The sequence below is a fragment of the Stegodyphus dumicola genome, chromosome 4 (genome assembly GCF_044657685.1).
Source record: "Stegodyphus dumicola isolate Sdum_Otavi_A_Nest chromosome 4, ASM4465768v1".
NCBI classification, from domain to species: Eukaryota; Metazoa; Arthropoda; class Arachnida; order Araneae; family Eresidae; genus Stegodyphus; species Stegodyphus dumicola.
In genome coordinates, this window is record NC_140771.1 from 207,064,191 (window position 1) to 207,081,377 (window position 17,187).

The window sequence follows — 17,187 nt, forward strand, 5'->3', positions numbered from 1 at the left end:
CCTTGGCCAGCCAGATCACCAGATCTCTCTCCCATCGAGCATATTTCGGATATAATATGAACGTTACTGCATCTACAGGGAATTTTGATGACCTAGCCCAACAACTGGAGCAAATTTTGGCAAGAAATATCACAAGAAACAAACTGGGAGCTTTTATCAGTCTATGCAAAGTTGTGTGGATGTTAACGATTTGAAAAGCACTCTAGTGTACGCCATGAAATTCGAGGCAGCCCAGCAAGCAACTCGTAGAGATCACTATCCAGTCAGAGCTGTGAGATTCCACGAGCCAGTGGATCAATTGATGGCTCGTTTAGATGATTTAACAAGACAAGCTGATGCTTTGATATGGGAAAGGAATGGGAAGAAACTAGCTCTAAAGTGTTGGAAATGTGGTACTGAAGGCCACATACGATGGGACTGCAGAATGCTCAAGAGTATGAAAAATAAAACAGATGATTTTACAAGAACAGTCAGTGCCTTGAGATGGAATAAGAGTGAAAAGATACCAATCCTAAAATGCTGAAACTGCGGTGTTAAAAGCCACATACGAAGGAACTGCAGAACACCCCAAAGCATGGAAAATAAGACAGACAAATTGAAGAGAGAATTAAATGGCATGAGACAACGAAGGAGTGACCAGAAACAAAAGTGCTGGAACTGCGGAGCTGCAGGCCATGTACGAAGAAACTGCAGATGATAGTGAAAAACCCCGTTTTAAAGCGCTCAAGATTTCAGCGGTGAGTAACAACAGTAACGGACTGTCCGTCAATGGATATATTGATGGGGTTGCTTGCAAATATGATCATTGACACAGGAGCTAATGTCACCATCATTCGGAAAGATTTAGCTCAATAGTTTAAAGATAAACTCATTTGGACACCATCCTGTGTTACGCTCCAGACTGCATCTGGCGATGAGATCGCCATAGCTGGGAAGTTAAACGTGAATATCATGCTTGGAAGTGTGGCCTACCATCACACGGCATATGTGGCAGATATTACAGATTCTTGTATACTCGGATTGGACTTTTTAAGGAAATACAATTTTTCCTTGGACTTCAAAACCAACAAACTCCTTTCAGCATCTGAGGGCATGACTATCCATCCTCAGAAGGGATCCTCACTGGAAATGCCGACATCTTGTCTGAAAGACCCTGTTCAGAAAGCTGTTGAAATCATACTAGGGTAGAAGAGAAACACCAGACTACTGGCTATTCTCCATTCCAGATGCTCTTCGGTCGTGACCTTCGTCTGCCTTGTGATCTCCTATTACGTCGTCCTACGGATGCGCCTTCACCGCCTAAGGAATGCATCTAAGATGTCTAGGCCTGGTTTGAAGTGATGCACCATTCTGCACGGCAGCGAGTCAACTTGGCGACGGAAAAGATAAACACCCAATATGACACAAGAGCTGCTGGACATCGATTCAATGAAGAAGACAAGGTGTGGTTGTGGAACTCGATTCAAAGAAAAGGACTCAGTCTGAAACTACAGTCGCCTTGGCATGGTCCTTGTACAGCCCTAAACAGATTGAACGACGTCGTGGTTCTAATTCGTAAGTCATCGAACTCTAAAGTCATTCATTACTACAGGTTAGCTCATTACTATGGCCACAGTACGTAGTGTAAATAATTGTAAATAGTGTAAGACCATGATCCTTTTTGTTTCTAACTATGCATTTGATTTCACTTGTATTTAGTATTTGATTTGTATTTAGTATTTGATAGCATTTGATTTGTTTAAGTTAGTTATTGCATTTATGCCTCAGTTGTAAGTTTGGCTTCCTGTCCAGGCATCATACTGCCTGGGACGTGCAATCCTTGGGAAGGGGGCAGTGTTATGGATTTGTTATTTAAATAGCTAATATTAGTAGAATTATAAATTAAATTGTTTTATTCCCATGCATTGCGTGATGAATATTAATAGAAAGCTAAGTTGAAAAATTAGAAATACACGAGCACGTGCATTTAACATTTAATAAATAAATATCTCTTTTTTTATTTCGAAAAATTGCTAGAATAATCTCATGTGGCCGATTTAAAAAGCTATAAAAGCCAGAGAAAGAACACCTCAGCCCACTTTTGTTTAGAAAACTGCTGTTGTTTACTGTAGCGAATCAGATTAGCTTTATCTACATTTCTCTATTTTGAATTAATTCTGTTGAACGTTTTGTAGTAGTTTAAAAGATAACTACTGTGAGGTATTGGGTTATTGTAGGAATATCTGATGAAATTTAAGCAGTTTTGTTTTATTTGTTGTGATAATAATAAATTTTATTAATTTTCCATTGGGCTTGTGCATTCAATTCATAATGAACTCGTACACATGCAACATTAATAAGTAACCAGTTATTTATGATTTAAGTCATTACTACAACTTCTCCTTTTTGTATTCTTCACCAAAATGCAAATTAGGATGTTGTGTATTTAAGCTGAAGGTTTTGAATCCTTAGTTTAGAGCTTCTGGCAACTGTGTTTTGCTGTCAGTATTTTTAACAGCTCTGCATAAAAATTATACCGTGGCTTTAAGCATCTCACTAGCAGATGTTTTAAATACGTGCTGATAAATTATCTGAGCCAGCTTACTCTAGTCTATTCTATGTGTCATCTTAGAAAATATTATTAACATTTAATTATTTGTTATGTTAATTTAAGTATCTGCAAATAATGGAAGTTTTATCTGTAGCACAACCTGTCCCTGTTTTGTTACTTTAAGACTAAATAAAGACTTTAAGACTAAATAAAAATGTTATTTCAACCTTCTGTATTTTACAAGTTGTTTAAGACATAGTAATTATTCGCTGTTTATCTAGTAGAGTCTGCAGGACATAATCTCTAGCTTCCAGTTACAACAGAAACCCAACCTACTAACATGTTTGGATATACTAATTGTACAACAAAACACCAACATAAACTTTAAAAATGCTCAAATTTAAATTTTAGTTCAGTGTAGGTTTTAAATGAAGATTAGGCATTTTAAGAGAAGATTTGACATAAAACTTTCTTCACTGGAACTATATAAGATCATAAGCAGCAACAATTCAACTGTAAAAGTGTTAAATAAGCATAAAACACCCCTGTACCGTAAGTAAACTTCCAAGATGGAAAATAATCAGATGAGTTGTCTTAAACAAAGATTTCTGGGTTAAATAACAGTAAATCATCAGTACAGCTACAAAATGAACAGACAAAACTTCTGCATAATGCAGATCACACAATCACTTGGCCAGACTTATACCTACAGCATCATTTAGATAAAAGCCGCTTCCTTTCCTTTTACATTTTCATCGCAAGAAAACCCCACAAAGTGGGAGTGTCCTTAACGAGTTTCCTTTGTTGATTACTTTCTGATCATTCAGTGGACCCATGGAGTTGTTCCCATAAGAACAGGAATTTAAACCTTATTTAAATTAACCTCTAATTTAAACCTTACGTTTCTTCAAACCTGAGGATCATTACAACCCCAACTAAGCAAAATCCAAAGAAAGAAATAAAAAGATTAAAAAGAAATTTATATAGTACAGAAATGTTAGTGAGAATAAAAAGATATTTATGAATTAAGGAAAGGCTCTAAGAATAAAAAGAAATTTATGCACTATGTTAAAAATTATTGATTTTTGGAAAAAGATGATAACCACTATAAAATCATTAATTCACATTTATTATATGATTAACGCATCAAGAAAGTATAATTCACCTACCAAAGAGGATATTCTAGTAGAAAAATAAAATGGAAAAAAAAAGTTGAAAGACTGATTAGCAACAAAAGTAATGCTAGCTTCTTTGTGCAATTAAATCTGCGTTACTTAAAGTGAAATTTCAGAGTTTACTCATTCAGTACGTCAAACCTTAATAACAATTTGTAATTGTTCTTCTATAAACATAAACATTGCTTGACCTAAAAGTATTTATTAACAGAGCACAGAAAGAGTAACAAATATATATATACACCAAAAGAGAACAAACCCATAGATCCCATTTGAAATTTAATGTTGAAGTTGCAGAAACATAATACTGCAGAACTTAATCTTCATTGCAGCTGGAGGTCGACTGCTGTTAAGTTGTTCTCGTCACCACTAGATGGCATTCGATTAAACAGTTTGGTTATATGCAAATAGTTCTGTTAGAAGGTAACATTATAATTCTCTAAAAATTCTAATCTGTTATATTCAGAGCCAGATTAAGACACTTAAAGGCCCTAAGTATTTAAGAGATTTTGGTGCCTCACATCATTGTCTTTTACCCATTCCTTCTTTCTAGGTCATTTGAGCTACATCATACATCCCATTGTAAAAGTAACAATGGAAATTTTTTTTTTTAAGTACTTCCTTTTCTTGATATTCTTTAAGCGTGTGTTTAGTTTGTTTAATGATTAATCAGGCTTTCACTATAAAGTATTCCAGAAGTAAATCACTAACTTCATTGACAGAAGAAAAAATAATATGAACGTTAAAGCCACAGAGAATAAATCTACAGTGAAGGACAGAAACTTCTATGATAAAAGAAATGAGAGAACAAATTATCACAATTTACTGCCCAGTGGCATATATAAGAATAAAATGATCTATTTCATATATTTAGGACTCTTACTTAAGTTAAAAAAATACATTCAATTAACAATAAAAAATTCCCAAAGTAAACGAATACAACTAATTTTACTCACCCCCCTAAATTAATGCTCACATACCAAAACCATATTGTACGCTAAATAACTAAAATGCCAAAACGAAATTATGTCCAAAGCATAATTCAGCATAGTGATAAAAATAGCAAATTTTTTCAATTTTCAGTTAAAAATTAGATTTATATAAATTGTACTGCACAGAAAGTGATGTCATAAATATTCAAGTATTATAAATGAAAACTAATATTTAGAAATTGTTAGTTGCAAAATTATGCTATTTTTATTGTAAAGTAAATTTTAGAGGTTTTATTTTTATTGCAGGTAGTCAGTTTCAGAGTTAGCCAATTCATCATTGCATTTTCACTGATAAGATAAATAATTTTACTATATTTTGAAACTTTTACTGTGATTTTTTTAATGGCTATACATTACAAGAAAAAAAAAAAAAAAAAAAACCAGCCCACAATACTTTGTTTTACATATATATTATTTGTTATGCTCCATTTCATTCATGCATACATTAAACATGTTAATACTTTTAGCAAATTATTAAAGAGAGAATGATACTTACATTAAAAATCATTCAGTAATAATGACTCATACAGTCAAATAGTTAATTTTGGAAACAACTACAGATTTGGTCAATGCTCATTATAGCAACTGATTTATGTTAAAATTTCTCAATCGACAAGCTTAACTTTCTTTGCATCTATTTACAACCTTATTTTTTTTTAGAATACTAGTAGTAGTTATAATAGTACTTAAAAATATTATTACAAGCACCTTAGCAGAAGTCGTCAAATTTTCAGAATATGCCAAACTTTGGCAACCATGCACATTACCATTTTTCAAGTATGCATGCTCTTAACAATCCTTCAGTCAAGCAAAATTGCCCATTTCCTATGTGTTTTTTTTGTTGTCTTACAAATTCCAATGATTTATAGACAAATCATGATATTTTTTGCCTTAAACTCTTATTTTAAAATATGCAGTTGTAGAATTTGTCAGGTGGCTTGCATTGACTAATCGGTATCATCCAGGTATAAAAAGAGAATACATTTGAATTATGGTGGTGCATGGGGATGGATTTAATTACAAACAAAACTGATACATTAACTACTATGGTGCATAATGCCAGAGTTGTGCATGATGCTGAGTTTGTGTAATTGTAAATTTTTTTTAAAGTGAAAACTACTCACGGCACAGAAAAAAATACAGAAGGATTTTGTGAAAAATGTGTTTTATTATTTTAATGTAATATATAATCCTTATTTACTAATTTAAGATTTTTATTTTAAATTGATAAAGTATGTTTCCTTTTGATATATTGATAAAGTTCAGGAACTTCCATGATAAATTGACAATTTCTTCAAAAAGGAAAAAGTTCCAAAATCGCCAACTTGTCCACAATAAGTATGTTTAATATTTTCATTTGTAACAAATTCTCATACTATCCATGGTGACAGCATTAATATGTAACTACTGTAGAGCATCAACTTCATACTGAGTATACCCTTTCATATAAAAAAAAATTATTATTATTAGAAAAAATAAAACTCACTGCATTCTACGAAAGGTCCAATTTGTTGAAATATGAGAGATAAAAAATTAACAGCATCATTTTCTTTGGAGCAATCTTTGAACCCATTTACAACAAGTTTCCTTAAAACTGCAAGATAAGAAAATTACAAAATCTGATGTCAAATTGACAATTCAAGCAAGAGGCTTTTACTTCACAAAAGCAGAGACAATGAAAAACAACATAGAATAACTAAAATGAATAAAATTTTCTTTTCACTTTATTTCATTTAGAGATGTAGTTCTTACTTTTATTTTACACTTACTTTTAAGGGTTAAAAAGGAACTTTCTAACAATTCTTTCAGTTTGCAAGAACCAGTTTGTACTTCATGTAGAAATAATTTGCTTCTGTCAATCCACAAATGAAGTATGTTAGCAAATATACTATGAGTTAACTAAAAAAAAAAAAAAAAAAAAAAAAAAAAAAAATTCCAGGAATTACTTTTACATGAAATTACAGCAAATATAATACTAAAAACTATTTTTGATTACATATATATTTCGTTAATTGTGAGTTACCTTTTCTACACAAAATTTCAAACATTTCTCATACTTGTGACAAATGAATGCTTCAAGCTTAACTGAGGTAAACAAAAAAATTAATAACTTGACATACTACTTACTCAAAAGAATTATCACACAAATAAGCAATAAAACAGAAAAATGAAGATAAATAAAATATTGCACTGTATTCCATTTGAATGAATGGGAAAAAAATGGATGTAATTCATAACATAGATGCTTTCACTTCTTACATTACAAATAGCAGAGGCTTTTGTTGACAATTTCATATCATTACAACAATTTTTGGCTTCAGACACCTTATAACTACCACACAATATAACTAAGGATTTATTAGAACTAAATATTAAATTTTCTCAAGAAAGAAAAACTTTATGAATATTTTATCATTCTATGAAAAGAAATACAGGGTGTCACGTAATTTTTTAAACATTTAGAAAATATGTTTAAGTATTAGTAAACAAAACTCAGTTCATACATTCAAATCATACAATTCCGTAATAAACTATGCTTTTTTTCATAGCACATCATCACATTGTATAATCATTGTTCATCTTCTGCGACATTCATTAAAGCTCACCTTACACCTTTTTCTCATGTAGCTTAACATTTGGCAAGAGCTGGTGAAGTCATAGCACCTTCAATATACAGTTATTTAACACACTTTTCATGCATTGTCTATGCATTAGTGGACTGTTTCCTTATACAATGGAACACTTTATCCTCACTTAATAAGCATAATGTATTCCTGAATCATACTTGCAATGAAAATCAATTTTTTATGGGAATCAATGCGAAATAGGACAATGCACCCCATTTCGAAAAAAATACTCAAATTTACAGCAATGTAATTTATTATTTATGATACATCCTTTTTTACAAGAAAGTTATCTAAAGACATTTGTTCTTGCCTTACACTTCAAAATTTGGCAAAAATCAGACACAGCATTATTGTTAAATAAATTTTAATGCACATAGCCATTGCCTTATTAGGCTTGCTTATCAATGTACGATGCAACAGTTTCTCATGCAACAGCTTCTCCGTTATTTTCAATGGAAAGTTGTTGCTTTGCTGAGGCTGTTACCTCCTTCTCCACAACTTTTTGCTGTGGCATAGAATGCAGTTCCATAAGCTCTTCGTTGGTCACCTCCTGGCTATGCTCTTCCACTAGCTCACCAATGTCATTGTTATACACCTCCAGCTATTTCCTATGCTATCCTCTCATTAACCTTAACTAGAGACACTATATCTTTGATTACTGTATTTGACGGCATATAAGACACACTTTTTTTCCTAAATTTGGTCTCAAAAAAGTTACCTGCGTCTTATACGTGAAGGACACAGGTTAACTTTTCAATACTGAATGCTATTTTTAGCTCGGATAAATGTCTAGACACACATAACTTTTTCTACATCTGCCATAATTATTTTGCACATGCGTGAAATATCTGTCGCCCAAAAGCGCCAAAGCTCGAAGCTGATGTCGAAGTTTGAACAGGTTCGACGGTCACATTTACGTCTATGTAGCCTTTCCTTCTTTACATAGACTTTCTTTGACTCAGCTGACACACGTGTTGGTATCGGTGCTACTCTGTATAAACGTGTCGGCATCGATGCTTAAAACTATTTGTTAAAAAAAAAATACCCAGGGAAATATGACTACAGAAAACAAGAGATTAAGCTATACAATTCAGAATAAACTAGGAGTGTTAAACTACGCCAAAGTGCATGGAAACAGAGCAGCATCATAATTAAATGCATAAACCTTAGAATTCACATGTTTCTTAAACATGACGATAAAGTTCTCAATTACCCTTATGTCTCAGCTTGCTGCTTCTCGGTACCTCACAATGCTGTGGATGACAGTTCTTTTCTTAAATTTTTTTTAATCACATACAGCTGTCTTGAACGCTTCTTCATGAATAAATAATCTTGGCGTCTTCTTAATGTGGTCGGCAAAATTTAATTTTGCCCTTCACAATTCTTTAATTTTGCCCTTTTGCTAATATTAAAATAATAAGACAAATTACATTTGCATTATCTATTTGCCTGCCATTTGCTTCTCATTGATCCATATGATAAGTATCTTTCAACATCATCGAGAACACATGACCACTGTGTACAAATTTTTGTGACACACTTTGAAGCATCAATCTCCTTAATCTTATCGTTGTTTTTGAGGATACTGCAAACTGTTCCTTATACTCCATTTATATGTGTGTGTTAAGTCAGCCACATTCGCACCTTGCTCTTGCTTCTCAATGACTTGGTGTTTGACTTCTAAGCATGCTTTGCACATAAAAAATAATACTGTATTTATTCGCGTAATACAGTCTAAAGTCTTTAATCCGGACGTCCATAATCCAGAATGATCTATAATCCGGACCTCAAAGCTACAAACTTTCTGTGCATGCGTAAACGCATTATGCATTTACGCATGTGCATAATACCTTTACGCATGTGCGTTTAATATATATTGGATGGTATAAGCTAAGCTACAATTATCTAATTATCTATTTCAGTTAATGTTGCAGATTGCGTTGTTCCTTAATCTTCTAATTGGATCCGGCTTATTATTTTTTGCAGACTGTTAGAGCAATTTAATAAAAGTAAGCTTGAACTTTTGATACCCTTTAGATCATAATTGGGGTTTCATATTTTTAATTTTATAATTTCTGCATGCCATCTTACCAGATTTAAACTGATGATCTATAATCTGAAAAAAAAAAAAACGATAATCTGGAATCGCCGAAGTCCCGACGAGTCCGGATTAAAGACTTTTGACTGTAGATGTCGCATAATAATGGTACCCCCATCTTGAAGCAAAATAATAATAATAATAATAATAATAATAATAAATCGACAAAAGAGTACAATATTTTGTAGTAGATTTCCCTGCATAATAGTCCCACCTAAACTTTCACAATAAAAAATTAGCACAAAAAGTGCGACTATTACACAAGTAAACACGGTAATGTGTCTAAATAAACAACTTTCCCAAGTAACAGTGAGATGCTAGCTGAATGAGTGCTAAACACAGACTGATACCCGAGTTGCATGCAGGATCCTAAATGTGACATCGAGATGTCTCCACATCACTCATTCTGTGAAACATAGCTCATCAAGGGAGTCAATTTTATGTATTTTGTTTTGCTTGTTATATGAATCACTAATTATGGGAGGTGCTCGTTAAGTGAGGTTTTACTATACTGTATAATTGTGAAAACAAAACAGAAACAAGTTTCTGATAAATCATGGTTCATCACACAAACTTCCTATTTGTTCAAAGCATTGCGACAGGAATAACAGCTTGGCAGGAATCATTAGACTTTTACCTTTCATTTTCTATAACCAAAATTTAAGTAAAATTTATCAAGCAGTTTATTGCTCAGTTAAAAAAGCTTTGCCAATACTAAGACATCAACATAACAGTGAAAAACTTACACCTGCAGCAGTAAGTGGTAAACTAAGAAAACAACTGTTAGTCATGTAGCCTAAATTTACAAGATTTTCATTTGCACATTTACTATGTTTGAATGCATGAAATGGCAATTTTTAACAAATATTTGATTTAAAATAGTTTTCTTTATCTTAAAAAAAGAAGAAGAAGAAGAAGAAGATGGAAGAGAGAAAAAGAATAATTTTTTCACAAAATGCATTTAATTATATCAATTCCTTCCCTTTTTGCAAATCTATGAGACACCCTATGATTGACCTATTAACACAAAAATAATAACCCTGTAAAGAAAGCTCCTGAACTCTCTACTAGAAAGACCTATGATGCTCTCGACTAGAGAGAACGTTGTTAGCAAACTCCTCACACTATGAGTACTATAATTCATTTTTAACACCTATTTTAAAGAACTGTGAAACGCAACGACTTAACTGAGTAATATGCATGCGTAAAGAGATGAGCATTCTGGTCAGACGCCTGTCAGAGAGAGGGTTTGGGAAGCTCCGCCAGTGAGCTGAGGTGTGGAGACTAAATTCGTCCAGTGATGACGAGTGCTATCTTCGTTAACGTCTCTGATCGTGTCACCAACTCGGATATGTACTCAAATTTTCTAAATGTATTAATTAAATGTTGTATCTGTGGTATGTGCTGTGAATAAAGTGATGCATCACCAATATCAGTGTTGATTCCATTCCTACTGAAGCATCCACGACGTCACAACCCCATAATCAATTAAGACAAAATTTACTTCAAAACACATGGATAAGTAATAAGAATATTAGTACATTTTAATGCATTACAAAATTAAAAGAATAGAAAACTATTTTTATAAGTGATATAATTTAAATTTAATATATAATAAAAATGATCTGAATATGCATTAAAGATGAGAATAACATCCTAGAAATTAAAACATTGAAAAAGTAAAATTATATAATTTAGTCTTCTGTAAGTGATGTACAGATACTAGTAAAATAAAAAAATACAGCTCAGAAAGGGAAGTAATAGTTAGAATCTTTTAGTTACCATAAAAGTAACAAATAACAGCAAATATTTATTATTTATTAGTTATTTTAATGTTTTTAATTGTATGAGCATGGCTAAAAAGCTTCACAACTGATTTATAGTTTATTTCATGTATTCCTTCATGCCGAGCACTATTTTAAAAACTGATGTAATACATTTGGATATACATTGCTGTTTTATTCCGAGTATTGCTTAACAAGCATATACCCATCCACATACCATATTAGTTCTTAGCGTTTTTTTTTTTTTTTTTTTTAATCTTCCTTCAGTTTTGAAAGGATTCAAAATATAAAACCAGGTGATGATTGTTAGCAATACAATTATTTATGTGTGTGCATGTATATTCCTCAAAGGGCAGCACCAAGAACCACAAAATTTTGAGCCACTCGAATACGTATACCCTGAAGTCAAAAATTCTAATTTTTTAAAAATTTATTTCATATTTTGTGCTCATTTAACAATTTTTTTTTTAATTAACAAGCTTCGCGATATAAAAGCAATTGACAATGCATGAGATATTTCAAATTTAATCAGAAAACTGAAAGATTTAACACAAACACAAACATATCAAAAAAAGAAAAAGTTTTTGTTTTAGGACACTATCATTTTTTATTAACATATCATAAATGCTCCCTGAAGTATTTAATATTTTTGCAAAACATATTATATTAATATCTGTTTTTCAGACCTCAATTAGATTGTATTCATTTCGATACATGAAGTCTATGAGGCCAAAAATTTTATTTTGTCCACCAAAGTTTTATGTATTTCTGGAGCACCTAAAACCATTACTTAATCATACATAGAGTTTGCTTTCTTTAAAATACAGAGGGCCAAATCTGAATGCACGATATTGTTACGTTATTTTCTGACACCAGTTGTTATGTTATTTTCTTCCTTTACGTTCGTACGGGGTTTGTGTGGATTTGGAGTGAATAACGATGACAGCACTTGATGGAATACCGAAACACACTTTATTTGCCAATATTAATCAGGACAGCTCCAAAACACTTTTACAGTGTGTCAAAGATCTACTATAAACACGCTGGAACAATCAGTGACACAGCCTTCACACTTTCAGGCAATAACGATGGAGATAGCTTCACTGCAAAGCACCAGAGTACAGCTCCCGACTCTGTTCTGTCGTTCTCGGAACTCCATGTACTCTCGAGACTCTCCAAGCTACAACTCGCAATGCACTCAATGACATACAGAGCACAGCTCCTGACTCTTCGGTTCAGTCGTTCCCGGAGCTCAACACGCTCTCTCGAAGATGCACTAAGAGACTCCTACGGTGCACTCGACGACCCACTCGGCACTCGCTGCCCGGCTGTCAACTGGATCGAGTCCACACAGACAAACTTGAGATGCACTCTAGACGAGGCACACTCTCAGTGCCGACTATTAGCTATCCTTACCTTCAGGGCAGATGTTTTCACTTTATTTGGCTTATAATTCCTTACTAAATGTAGTATTTCATCTCGATGTACTCCGTCTTTGATATTATTTAAATCAAATTCCTCGTCATTATAATTCGCTTCCGATAGTGAAGAAAGTGACACAGAGGTTATTGAAAACTAAAAAATTTCGATTGACAAATTAGTCGGTATTCTCGACACAGCAATTATAGGACTTGAACAGCGGAACTTTGTAACTGAAGAAGAAATTATGTCTGTTTATAGAATTAAAGAGAAAGTATTATCACATAAAACGAAGCAACTTAAACAACTTACATTAAAAGAAATGTTTAATAAAGTAAACAAATAAATATTAAGCTCTTTTTTTTTTTTGCAAATTTTGATACCCTTTAGATCATAATTGTTCTTTATTTCATAAATTACGGTTTCATATTTTTAATTTTATAATTTCTGCATGCCATCTTACCAGATTTAAACTGATGACCTATAATCTGGAAAAAATCGATAATCTGGAATCGCTGAAGTCCCAACGAGTCCGGATTAACGACTTTTGAATGTACTAAGAGACTTTTCGATGCACTTGACGACCAACTCGCTCAATGACTGACTATCAGCTCGCTAGACGAGGCACACCAACTGACTGCGGACCAGCAGGGTTTATATAGCTTTCGGCTTATGTTCGAGAACATTTTAGGCTAAACCGGTAAAAATTTGTTCCAGAAGATTCTCCATCCGTCCATGGCATATTGCCAATTCTGTCGCCAAATGAGGGATTTCTAGACAAATGTGGCAACCCTAAACTTGTTTGCAGGGAAGCTATCCTACCGTGCCTTGACATTTCGTAACAATATAATATATAAACTACTACAAGTCACCAGTTAGGCTAATATAAGTTGCGTCTGGATGAATGCACTTAATGTGTTTAAAAAAATGCGTTGCTGCTGCAAAATAAAATATTTTTATCTTTCACATTAACAATTTTAAATATTGCCAATTTCAAACAAATTATAAAATATGTTCATTAATTAATGCATTCTGTTTAAATATCAAAATACGAGGAATAAAATTATACAACAACCTAACAAACATAAGCATTTTTTTCATATATCAACATTTTTTAAAATTATTTTTAATATGTGAAATTTTCCTAGTAAAATGAAATTATAAAATGTATTACTACACACTACTTGCAATTTTTTCTTTGCGTCTGAATAGCTTAGCTTCAAAGAAATTGCATCGATTTATATGTAATTTTGTATAGAAAGAAATATTGGTATTTACATATTAATACATAATAATTTACATATTAATAAATATATTACATATTAATATAACCACCTTGGCCCAATTTGGTGATTTTTCACAGATGAAAAGGTAAAAGTTACTTATCGGGTACAAAATAGTGATTTTCACAACATTTTTTTAAATGATTCCCTATCAATATTTATTTAAGTTGACAAACATTATCTACATATGAGAAATCAACATATCTTAGCAATTTTTTTAAAAAAAATTTAGTTATTAAATAAGGATTTCATGATGCATTAAAAAATAAAACATTTACATTCATCTCCACATCCTTCTGTAATTTTTTTACGATATTCTTTTCCCCAAGTACACAGTGATATATTTTTGCCTTAAAAAAATCACATAATTACAGAGACTCACTGTGCAAACCTCGACAAAACTGGTTATCTACCAAACACATCTCTTTATTGTGGCAAAATTCTAAATTACTGCAGAAATTTTACCAGTGTCTTTCATTGCTGTCAATTCCACAAGTGCATATTTTAAAACGATAAAAGTTTACAATTGGGTGCCTCTTGTTTTTTAGCGATTCTTTTTTTACGCCAAGATCGGCACCAGGAAGGCACAATTTCAAGATGGCCGCTACACACAACCAAAATAAATAACCACAACCAAAATAAATAACCACAATAAAGTCAAGGCATTGCACAAACTCTGTGTCCATATACACATCAATCTGTTTTCACTTAAAAAAAACATCCTAGAATTGCACAAACTAGGCATTATGCACTGCCTTAAGTTTGTTCATGTACACATCAATCTATTTTCATATAAATAAAATCAGGAAGCTAAAACAAAGTTAAAACTATCATGGTAACCAGAAGTGAGGTTTCATCGCTAAAACTTAAAAAAAATTGTTGCTAATCGAAGGGGCACCCAATTCTACACTAGAGCCTTTAAAACTAAGGCAAAACATATCACGGTTTGATTATAAAAATCGCTAAACTTAGAACACAACAAAAGAATGCATTTGAAAATGATGCTGCTGCTTGACTGAAGAAATGGTTGCCTAAGAGTGGTTATGCAAATAGCTGACAGAGTTTATTTACATTCTAAAAATTTGGCAACTTCTATTAAGGTGGTTGCAATAACACAACAAAAATATTTAATTCAAAAGGTTTGATCAAGCATTTTTTCCCCCCTTCGAGAAAAAGAAAACGGAAAAAAAGGGAAAGAAAATATGTTCTTCTTTTAAAATAAATAAATAACTAAAAATAAAAACATATAACAAATCTGAAAAGTTTCAGATTTTAAATTACGTCTAAAAGGGGCATTTTTAAAACTTTTTCTGTGTTACCTTTATTTATTAAATATTATGTTCTTTGCACTTAACCATAAGATTCAGTTCAACAGCAATATCGCAAAATAACTTTTAAATGAGCATATCTACAGAATTTCTGATACACAATTCCACGCGCTGGAGATAAAAAGGCTTTCCTCCCCTCCCATAGTGTTGCCATTGCTTGCTTTTAAATCATTGAGTTTGTTAATCCAAAATTTGTTAAAGTTTTACAAAATATGAAATAGGTAATAAAACAAATTCCAAATTTGGGCTTTCAGATGGCTATATTCGGGTGGAAACAAACATTATTCTAAATTGGATGGCTCTAGGTACAGTTGTTTTATCACAGTGCGAGAAACATACATACATACATTTATGCAGATTCTTCTTTATTTAATTTCTTTAAATATAATACAGGGAGACAATATTTGGTGGTAACAATTTGAAAAGTGAATCGGACATTTATAGTGAACCAATGCAAAATGCCAAAATTAAAATAATAGTCCTTCAGGGCAAATTGCCCCTTTGGAGTAATAATTTTCAAAGCATGACATTTTACAACAAATATTCATTTCTACCTTAAAACTTGAATTACATAAAAGTACAGCTGCAAATTATAAACAGAAAAAGATTTTCATAAAATACCTGCTGAAAAATTCGTCTGTCTCCAATCAAACGTTTTGAAGCTAAAGACTTTACAACATGATGCATAGTTAATAAGGCTCTCAACTGCTGCAATTCTTCCACAGATTGCACTCCAAATAAAAGAGTAGGAAATAATTCAGGCCATTCTTTAGGAAAATCAAACCGTGCTATTTTAGAAATTATTACAGAAAACTGCAGAGCTATCTATAAAGAAAAATACGTATATAGTAGAAATTAAGTCTTAAAAATCAGTTTGCTTCATATACTTGTAGTATATTAAAATTTTTTGAGAAATTTGAATTAACTATCCACCCAGATTTAATGCATATGAGCATGAATATGATCTCGTAACACTACCGCTGTAATTATTAAAAACCCATTCCCCACCCCCACCCCCCAAAAATTAGAACAAATGAATTTTTATAGTTTCAGATATTATTCTTAATATAAAATTTTTAATATAAATTCTCTGACATTTTGCATCATAAGAGGTGAAAAATCAGGATTTCACTTTTATTTTATTCTTAAATACATCAAATTAAATGGCGTAGTGCTTTATTATTCTGGCTCTCATTATTTAAACACTGGAAAAAATATTGCTAAGTTTTACTTAAGACTTTTCATAACAAATGCTTACTTCTTGCACACAGTTTGCAGCTGCCATACTTTCATGATTGCTATTAATATAATAGAAAGCATTTTCTCATCCAAACAACATTCAGCCTTACAACCTTAAAACTTAACCTTTAAACCCATCATCTTTCGTGTTAATGGATTAAGCCAAAGCTGCACTTTTACTTGGAGCTTCTCTTTTCTGAGAATGGAAGGATTATAAGTGACCACGCTTAGGACTACTAAGCATTTAGCGAACAGCTTGTAACATATAATGATGGTATTTAACCCTCTGACCCTGGGAAACCATGAAAAGTGTATTCGCAAATGTTTTCGTGAACATGATCACTGTGACACCATAACCTTCAACAGAACATAAAAGTAATTATCTTTTTCATATTTTAAGAAAAATTGTCATTTAAATTATAGGTATTGAGAAGACATTCACAGGTGATTAATTCAAAAGGGGAAAAAAGGAATGTAATTTTTTGGTCAAATGTATTTGGTATCCACAGTCAAAGGGTTTAATAACAGAAGTAATAATAATAAAAAAGTAAGATTAAGTTGATTAGTTAAACATGGAAAGACTACATAAGGGAAAACTGACTTAAAAAATTTTAAATAAAATATTGCATTTATGTCCCAAATGGGGGAGGGAAAAAAAAAAAAAAAAAAAAGAAAAGAAAAAACTTAATGCAGCCAGCTTGTTTATCAGGAT

The 17,187-nt window shown here is 32.1% G+C and overlaps 1 protein-coding gene across 1 annotated transcript in view; it reads right to left on the bottom strand.

The window, feature by feature from the left end:
- Impbeta11 (importin beta11) overlaps positions 1 to 17,187 on the bottom strand; it is a 125,554-nt gene that overhangs the window by 83,129 nt on the left and 25,238 nt on the right. Inside the window, exons 4-6 of the mRNA XM_085815924.1 lie at positions 15,858 to 16,061; positions 6,467 to 6,596; positions 6,184 to 6,291 (exon numbers count right to left, since the gene is read on the bottom strand). Of these exons, the coding sequence (XP_085672050.1) occupies positions 6,184 to 6,291; positions 6,467 to 6,596; positions 15,858 to 16,061 (442 nt within the window). The remainder of the gene's footprint in view (positions 1 to 6,183; positions 6,292 to 6,466; positions 6,597 to 15,857; positions 16,062 to 17,187) is intronic.